Here is a 10,039-nt window from a genome sequence, read left to right as displayed (position 1 = left end):
TTGTTAAAACTGTGACAATTTTTTCAGAATTCTTTGACGAAGAGAATTTATATTATTTGAAATTTTTGTAATATTATAAGTCTCACTGTCACATGTGATTTACGTATTTATTGCATCCTTGCTGAGTTAAAGTATTATTTTCTGCAAACAAGCAAACATAAAAAATCTCAGACCCCAAATTTTTGAATGTTAGTGTACATGGGGGAAAAACAGATGGTGGATGGACGTGGCAGAGAAATAAGTTTACTACCCGAGTTGTCCAAAGCATGAACACACTAAATACTTCAATTAAAGTCATAAGCAAATAGTTTCATGTGCTAGGATTGCCGTGTCAAGTTGTTTGACAGATTGCCTGTGCTGTTTAATGAGGTTGAAACCAATTTATCAGCAGGACACTACATTTTGCTGTAATATTCTCATCTGTAAGTGATATAAATTCAAAGTAATATGTTTTCCATCATGCAACTTAACAGCAAGTGAGCAATTAAATGCCATAGCCTTCAAATACTTGAAATAAAAACTCACTGAAGCCACTACCCTGGCAAATCCAGTAAGTACTCGACCTGGTAGCTTGTAATCACAACATTGTTTCCGGACAGACTTATAAAAAAACCCTGTGCATTCTTACTCTCATGAATTGTGTAAGGTCAGCCAATCAGGGTCTCCCCAGAGAGTACTGAGCAATATGCATAAGACATTCAGTTAACACACTGTGTGTAGCAGCCCAAAACTCCTTGTCACAAGTCGCATCAAACAACCAGGGCCAGTTGATTCTGCTGCAGTAACTTTTGCCACAGAACGTTCCCATTAACTTATTACAGAGAAAATCCCCATGGAGAAACCTGAGATAAGTGCCTTGCTCAAGGGCACAACAGTGAGCCTCATGGCTCGCTCCTTGCTGGTATCGAACCAGGAGCCCTTTCAATTTCCTCCTGCACCTTAACCACTACAACATCCCACCCTCACAAAGTAAGGTCAAGAATAAAGGTTTTTAAAAAAATCCTGCATTACAAACTGTATCTTTGTCTAGGGCTGGACGATAGGCATTATCATAGAGATGGCGATGTAATTTGTCGTTAACGAGGATAAGCTCTGGACATTTTAATCACTATGGATTAATCTAACAGCCAATCACACAGCAGATGTGACAACAGTCAGTCAGTGCATGTGGCTAATAAGTCTGCATGTTCTGCGTGTCTCTGTGTGAATGAGTGGTGTAATTTCATCTACTACACAAACTCAAACACGTGATGCTCACAGTGTTTTCAGCATCTGCTGTCTCAATATACGAGACATGAACATGTGCACTTTATCTCCACAGCTGCTCTGAGAGTCACTTCACCAGCTTTACAGTTTCATTTGAAAAAAAACTACCATCAAACACACTGAAACTCAAAGATCTTCACAACAAACCGACAAAACAGTTTGGTTTAACTTGAAGAAATTATGACAGAAATATATTACTACTTATACTAAAATGTACTTCTAAATATAATTATAACATTACTATTATTTTTAAGAAACAAAGACATTTTTATCCATGTTTTAATTTGTACAGTTTTGTTGTGCAGCAACTTATTTGACAAAAAATTTAATATTTTGTTGTAAATTAATTGTTATATTTTAGTTACAATATATAAACTGGTAAAGTTTAATGTGCAACATGTGAAAAGCATTTCTTTCCCCATTAATTGTAAATGAATAATGATAAATATATGATATGGAAAGAAATATCATGATAATATTTTTGGCCATATGACTCAGCCCTATCTTTGTCAATTTCTGAACTTCCTTAAGAGGGACTTAATATTAGGCTACACAAAGCAAACTGAACAATTATGCCCTTCAGCCTTCTGAACACGAAATGTCTGTAAACGACACTTCAGTTCTAGCAGTTTTGGCTGAGGTGTTTGTTTGGGTCGCTCTCTTTTCGCTCTGTCATTTGACAGGCCGCCTGCTGGCTTTAATGAAGACAGATAAAAGGAGGAGTGGGGGTATCAGCAGCGTCTGGGGATGAGGCGTGAAACTGGGTTTAATTGCCTCCATGATCAAGAGCCTTGAGGAGAGAATCGTTGCCCCTCGTCCAGCTACAATGAGTACACAGGACCCACTTCACTCGGAGAAGCAGTCGACATGCTTGCACCCTGTCCTGGGGTGCGTTTCCCAAAAGCAAATATGGTCTCAAGTTCCTTTGTTACCAATAGAGTTCAATGGAACTTGCGACCATAGTTAGCTAAGCATGCTTTTGGGAAACGCACCCCCGGTCGGCAACAGACCCAAGAGAGTGGATTTCTGTCACAAACTCAAGTAAAGAGAGTCATGACATGCAAGACTAAAAAAAAATGCAATTTATGGTCAACTGCAACAGAAGTTTCAAAATCAAGCATAAATTACTAGAAATAAACCGATAACTGGTTTAACCCACTTTTTCTTGTTTTCTTACACGTAATTCCTTTTTTAATGTTTTTACTGATACTAACACTTCTCTAGTCTTACATTGATTCACACTAAAATTTCAATTTGGTCCTTAAATTCTGGCTTTACCTCTAAATGGTGCCATCTAAAGTCTCAAATTCAAACACATTTGTAGAGATAGTTAGACAATCGTTTGACCTTTTTTTAACCACTATTATGACTTTCCTTTGTAACTGATTATCAGTTCTTATATACTGGGTTTACCCATGAATGGTGCCATCTAAAAAAAGTGCTTTAAATTCATTCACATAAGTAGAGGTAGACAACAATCAGCTTGTCTAACTGTTACAGATGTTAACATATTTTCACATAATATTTTTATCAGTTCTTAAATATCAGGTTTACTCATAACAGTGTTACACGAAAACAGTGTTTCAAATTCATGCACAATAGTAGAAATAGACAACAACAGGGCCGACCATTATTTTTTACTGATATTAACACTTTTTTTTGCATGTTATCGGTTCTTAAATTTTGGGTTCTACAATAAATTGTGTAATTTATAACAGTGTTTCAAATTCATACACATTAGTAAAGACTCAAGAGAGACCAATATTACTTGCTGATATTAACAGTTTTCATGCACAATAGTAGAGATAGTAGGGTTGTGCCGATAGACGATAGTATAGTGTATCGACGATAGTCAAGAGATATCGACGATAGCAGATGTCTTTGTCGATAGTCAAGACGATATTAGGCTCATTCTCTTGCACGCGCGCAAATGAGGAGCCTGTAGCCGGTGAAGGAGTCTCCAACCACAAACTCAAGACACATGTCGTCTGCTGATATAAGGTATTTCGTTGCACTTTAACAAGTAATCTGAACGGCCTATATACAGGGCTCTAGACTGCGACCAATTTTTGAGAATGTGCGAGTTAAAATTTGACAAGGTTGCATTTGTGCGAGTGCATGGTCTAAGCTGCTCCAAAGCGTCTGCTTCATACAGCGCACGCTGCAGAGCCGCGGCACATTGTAGCAGTAGTCAGATTTCACTGATCACGTGAAGAGAGGCGCTTTCAGCGCGAGTGCGAAGGTGCAGGCCGCGGACGGAGCGCAACGGAGGATTTGTTTTACAAACTAAAGTAAAAGACCACTTCTTAAACCAGAGAACATGTCGGTATTCCTGTGGGAAAAAAACATGCAAGTCCCACTTTCCTTATTTATTTTATTATTATTATTATTATTATTTATTTGATACCTCAGTGTTTGTTAAACATTCTGTAATTTATTAGTCGGTATACAGCATGTGATGTATCCGCCATGCCTCGTCTTATTCGTTTTTGTTAATAAAGGTTATGTAGGCTAGTTTGTCATTGTAGCCTACTGTTTTATTGTTGTTGTGCTTTTTAATTAGGAATAACAATAAATCCATCTTTTGTTTTAGTCTTAAAAAGTGAAAGGTGTATAGATATAAGCAAAACAGACAATTATCTTTTCTTGTAAAACGTGACACCAAGGCAAGATCGCGAATTTGAAAGTGAAAGTGCACGAAAGGAGTAATTCCTGTTCACAAAATTTAAATCACAAATAATACTGATGAAAAAGAACGGGTTGAATGTTGAACACTTTCGTTACCATATAACTATAAACTATGATAAAAGTTCATCAGCATGCATTGATTAATCAAAAATTGCGACCAAATTATGTGCTCGTGGATCTACTTTTGATTTTCACCGTTGACTGATTTTGCAGACCTTTTAGACTGATAACTTCCGTGCGTCGATGCAGCAAACTTGTCACAGGACGCACGGTCCTAATAGCGATGTATGACTGTTGTATCCGAATATATAGGAACTAGCTGTTTTAAATATTTTTGTATTTAACATGTTAGTTTATTAGTATGTTTGAAAGTATATTATTTAGATTCGCGGTGCTTCCATAGGCTCCCTCTCTAAAACACCAAATAGTTATGAAATAGCTTATGACAAGTACAGCGAGTCTCTATCTTGCCCCCACCCACCCATGCACGATAATATCGTCTATCGGCGATCTCACGGACTGGCGATATGACGATTTGAAAAATGACCATATCGCCCAACACTAAGAGATAGGCAATGATCGGACTTACCATTATTTTACCGATATTAACACTTTTTCACATAAACTGTTATCAGTTCTTAAATATCAGGTTAAAAGCGATAAATGGTGCCATCAGGTAAAGTTGGGTGCACCTTTTGCAATTGTTGCTTGTCAAGACAGTAAGACATGATCCCAGTGAGATGTACACATATATGTAGAAATAGGCTGATTTCACAGTTCATCTTATCCCAATTGGACATGTTACTTACATAAGACAAATAGCTAGATTGGAGTGGTTGTTGGACAACTACTTGATCGGCCTATCATAGCCCATCCCTAGTAAGGATTTGGGTAGATTGCACAAAACCTTTGAACCACCATGAGATCGTTTATTTCTCAGAAAAAGCAATTCCAATAACACAAAATTCTAAGAATCAGGGAGTCAGTCTGACACATAGCGTGCATTGGTTATTAACTAAAACCTTTAAACCTCTCAGAGCTGTATAATTACAGCAGGTATTTGATCAAAGGCCCTCAAATACAACGGGGTAATTTAGCCTCCCTCAATCTGAGAACATAGGGATCAAAATCTGCTTCAACCCCACAGCCCCACTCACTCGCTCGCCCTCTTTTTCTCACCCTCGCTTTCTCTAAGTTGAGAGCACAGATAGTGAACTAGAGGCTAAGGGTTATCACAATAATTTGGTACTAATTTGCTCAATTCAAGAACCCTCAAAGGCCTTTAAAAAGCTCTAGCCTGCTCAAAGGGACCTGACATGTGTGGTCTTTTAGCCCTCATTGACCACCAGGGCAACAATACTGAGAATGAAACTAATTCATCAGCTTGATTTTTCAGATTGCAATAACGTTTGCCCTTCGCCTCCACATTTGACAAATTACCTGAAGATTTTTTTCTTCAACCAAAATAATTTATCAAGTAAAGAAAAGCATAGAGCATGAAGCAATTGTGTTGAGAAACAGCTCAATAGCAATACTGAAAATAACACAACGTGTTGAGGAGTGGTGGATGTGCAATGCAATCTGGCAATGTGAGTTTCTCTAGAGTGTGCTGGAATGAAATTTAAAAAAATGCTTTCATCCTCCTTCCCGTAACCCAGGACGACCAAAGCTCATCTGTATGTTGAAAAAGTGAAGCGAGCTAATTAGTGATTTCACCTCACGGGAGAAAAATGAGAGAGAATTCAGTAGTCCATCAGAACTGCCAAGGTCTTCACACTGACTCATTTAATGGCTGAAGGATATTTGGAGTACAGAAGGAGTGTTATTAATACAGTAACAGGAATGCAGATTCACAGGTTTTCAGTTGTTTAGTTAAAAATTAAATTTTAAGTAAAATATAAAAAATTAAAGACTACATGAAACAGCATCTGCAACCAATTTTAGTTTCATAAAATGGTTTCTAGTGAAACCAGATATGCAACAATAAAAAAAAAAATTGCAGAAAATTACTTTTTTCTTTTTCTATTTTTTAACATAAAATTGTATACCCATGTACATTACTATTATTGTTATAGCAGCTGTTTCGCCAGTTCCCAATTTTTGTGGTCTTAAAATCTTCAATATAACATGAGCATAAGATATAAGCATAAGTCATTTTTTGTCCATATTTGTTTATTCAAAAAATATTTTAAATATGTAAATAAAAAAAATAATGCATACAGTGATTACACCTGTTCTATGATTCATTTCTTGTTCTGAATTAAAAAAAAATATATTGTGATATTTTTGGGGCATAAGGTCAAGACTGTCAGAATGATACAACTGTCTTGATATAATAATGAAGAAAAAAAGACTAATTAAAGAGATTAAAAATGGCATAATATTTTATTATATGTTAGAAACAAATATGCATTGAAGCAGTTTATATACATATAAAATCATGTTTTGTGGTGCCTTTTTTATTATCTTGGATTGTTTTATATGTCATTGACCTATTAAATACAGCCAAAATAACTATTTGGCATTAACCAAATTTTAGCTGAAAAGAAAAGTCTTCTCAGGGGAAAAACTTGTTTTTTATTTGGAAGTAATAATGCCCACTGACGAACTGTGCACAATAAGACCAGGAACAAGAAAAAGAAAGCTAACAGGGAAAAAATAGTGACTTCATGTTGACTTTAAAATTGCTTAAATTGGTTACTCAAGTGTCCTAGAACTTTTCCATATTCCATTTTTGCACTGTTCCCATAATTGACAGAAAGAAGAGAGAGAGAAAATCTAACCCAGGGAACCCAAACAGAAAAATGAGGTTGTTTTGTGTTCCTTGGAGGGTGCACTACTGTCAAACCAGAGCGGCGCTGACAGAATGTATTCACGGATCAGAACCAAAACAGAGCACGCTGTGTCACTATCACTGCAGAATCTCATCATTCCTGCGCTACTGCCAGCCAGTCACGGCCGAAGAACAAGAGATCAGACACCTAAACTGAAAAAGACGCAGGTGTCTAATGGCACGTCAGCTACAAGCAGTCTGGTCAAGCTGCCAGAGAGGAAGGAATAGTCAGCGAGCCTGGCTGAGCACTGAAGGATGCTGGGATACTTGAGGGGTGATTGTACATAGAGCAGATCTAGAATTTAGACAAGGGAATCATGCAGAGAGAAAGAAGAGACCACTGCAAAATGATCAGTTTCTCTGGTTTTTCTATTTATAGGCATGTGTTTGAGTAAAACAAATTTGTTTTATTCTATAAACTACTGAAAACATTTCTCCCAAATTACAAATCAACATTGTCATTTAGAGCAATTATTTGCAGAAAATGACAGCTGGTCAAAATAACAAAAACGATTCAGACCTCAAATCATGCAAAGAAAACAAGTTCATATTCATTTTATAAACAATACGATACTAATGTTTTAACTTAGGAAGAGTTCAGAAATCAGTATTTGGTGGAATATTCCTAGAACTTTTCCATATTCCATTTTTGCACTGTTCCCATAATTGACAGAAAGAAGAGAGAGAGAAAATCTAACCCAGGGAACCCAAACAGAAAAATGAGGTTGTTTTGTGTTCCTTGGAGGGTGCACTACTGTCAAACCAGAGCGGCGCTGACAGAATGTATTCACGGATCAGAACCAAAACAGAGCACGCTGTGTCACTATCACTGCAGAATCTCATCATTCCTGCGCTACTGCCAGCCAGTCACGGCCGAAGAACAAGAGATCAGACACCTAAACTGAAAAAGACGCAGGTGTCTAATGGCACGTCAGCTACAAGCAGTCTGGTCAAGCTGCCAGAGAGGAAGGAATAGTCAGCGAGCCTGGCTGAGCACTGAAGGATGCTGGGATACTTGAGGGGTGATTGTACATAGAGCAGATCTAGAATTTAGACAAGGGAATCATGCAGAGAGAAAGAAAGAGCTTGATGCTTACCCTTGTGGTTGATGGACCATATGCACTACTTGCTCTGAACGTCCCACATCCTGACAGTCTCGTCGTTGGAGCCAGACAGCAGGAGGGTCCCGTCCATAGACACAGACAAACATGTCACCAGATTTCTGTCCAGGAGGAGAGAGACTGTTATAGTGGAGAGTGTAGGTGCAGATTTATACAGGTTCATATGCTCTACAAACTAACAAGTCTGCCTATATAATGCTGTATATTGTGTATAAAAAATAATAAAATCAAGGTGTGGGGTTTAGCATACATGCTCCAGACATGTTGAGCCATGGTGCTAATGTGGGAGGAGGAGGATTCTTTAAGAAAGAATCCTTTTCTTTAAGAAAACGTGATGCTTTTTTTCAAGATTATCTGATGAACAGAAAGGTGTGTCGCAATCACTGCAGAATCAAATAAAAGAACAGCATTTATTTGAAATAGCAATCTTTTGTCAAATAAATGTCTGAATAAAATTATTCTATTTTAATAATTAATATGTTGCTCTGGTGGTTCTCCATCCACACCTTGATTGACCTGGCTGTGTGTCATGGAGCATTGTGCTGCTGGAAAAAACAATCCTCAGAGTTGGGGAACATTGTCAGAGCAGAAGGAAGCAAGTTTTCTTCCAGGACAACCTTGTACATGGCTTGATTCATGTACCCTTCACAAAGTCGAATGTGCTCAATTCCAGCCTTGCTGAAGATCCAGCCAGATCATCCACCTAATTTCACAGTGGATGGCTTGTAGGCCTCTCCAGGTTTCCGTCTAACCATTAGACAACCAGATGTTGGGCAAAGCTGAAAAATTGGACTCATCAGAGAAGATGACCTTACTCCAGTCCTCCATGCTCCAATCCTTATGGTCTTCTGCAAACCTCTGCCTGGCTCTTCTCTGCTTCTCATTGATGAAGGGCTTTTTTCTAGCTTTGTCCTGCTCCTAGGAGCTTGTTTCGAACCGTCTTCACCGTGCACTTCACCCCAGCTGTTGTTTGCCATTTTTTTGTAGGGCACTTGATGTCGTCCTACGGTTGTTGAGTGACATTCGAATGAGTTGGCGGTCATCCGTTGAGAGTCATTTTTGCTCTCTGCCGTTTTGTAGCTTTGTTGTCCCCAATGTCTGCAGCTTGACCTTGTTCTTATGAACCACTGTCTTCGAAATTTTAAGGATGGAAGCAACCTGAGTTGAAACTGAAAGAACTAAAACCAGAATTGAACCCTTCTTTTCGTCACTCAAAACTTTTCTTTTCAACTCTTTTGGCATGGTCAATAGTTATTATTTATTCCAATTAATTTTGAGGTACTACTAGTACTGTTTTTGCCATCCACCTGCACCTGGATCACAGCAGTGGTTTTTATACTTTTTCTCATTAAATGAGATTTGGTTGAGATATATATACACACACACACACACATATATATATTTTATTCATATAAATATATAAACGTGTATGTGTGTGTGTGTGTGCATATATATATATATATAAACATCCTATATACATATACACATTCTATTTATAAAAGATCTATGATATTTTTTAAGATTCTCTGATAAATAATGTTCAAGAGAAAAGCATTTATTTGAGATAGCCATTTTTGTAAAATTAATGTATTTACTGACACTCTTTTTATACATTTTATATAATAATCAAAAAACCCACAAAAGATAATATAGTATAGAGTAAATAGATTAAGTTAAAGCCACATTAAGATCTCAAGCCACATTAAGATGTCACACAAATTAACAAGTTTGTTACAGTCAGTGGTGGAAAGAGTACTGAAAAAATATACTCAAGTAAAAGTACCATTACCTTCCAAAAAATGTAGTGTGAGTAGAGTAAAAGTACTTGTCCAAAAAAACTACTTGAGTAAGCGTAAATGAGTAGCCTATTTAAAAGTACTCATGAGTATTGAGTAGTGAGTACTGAGTACTGAGCTGTGGATTCTACCCCCTCATAATAAACGTACAGATGTAGTATATTAATACCAGGGGTCATCAATAAGGTGCAGATTGGTCCTCAATTTGTGTTTCCAACACACTTTTTCACAGCGCGCATCACGCGCTCAAACTAATCAAAAGTCAACAAGCAACAACGACTTATCCAAGTGACTGCTGCAGAACGCACGCGAGAGAGAGACGAGGCAGCGCAGAT

At 37.5% G+C, this 10,039-nt stretch overlaps 1 protein-coding gene across 1 annotated transcript in view; it reads right to left on the bottom strand.

Moving 5' to 3' along the window:
- Nucleotides 1–7,465: 7,465 nt before the first annotated feature.
- Nucleotides 7,466–10,039, bottom strand: part of LOC107692241 (WD repeat-containing protein 18) — a 41,751-nt gene continuing 39,177 nt past the window's right edge. Inside the window, exons 7-8 of the mRNA XM_016491205.1 lie at nucleotides 7,885–8,009; nucleotides 7,466–7,688 (exon numbers count right to left, since the gene is read on the bottom strand). Of these exons, the coding sequence (XP_016346691.1) occupies nucleotides 7,910–8,009 (100 nt within the window). The 3' untranslated portion in view covers nucleotides 7,466–7,688; nucleotides 7,885–7,909. The remainder of the gene's footprint in view (nucleotides 7,689–7,884; nucleotides 8,010–10,039) is intronic.

Source organism: Sinocyclocheilus anshuiensis, unplaced genomic scaffold (genome assembly GCF_001515605.1).
Source record: "Sinocyclocheilus anshuiensis isolate Anshui unplaced genomic scaffold, SAMN03320099.WGS_v1.1 scaffold827, whole genome shotgun sequence".
NCBI classification, from domain to species: domain Eukaryota; kingdom Metazoa; phylum Chordata; class Actinopteri; order Cypriniformes; family Cyprinidae; genus Sinocyclocheilus; species Sinocyclocheilus anshuiensis.
The sequence above is the reverse complement of the archived record's forward strand: the minus strand, read 5'-3'. Positions and strand labels throughout refer to the sequence as shown.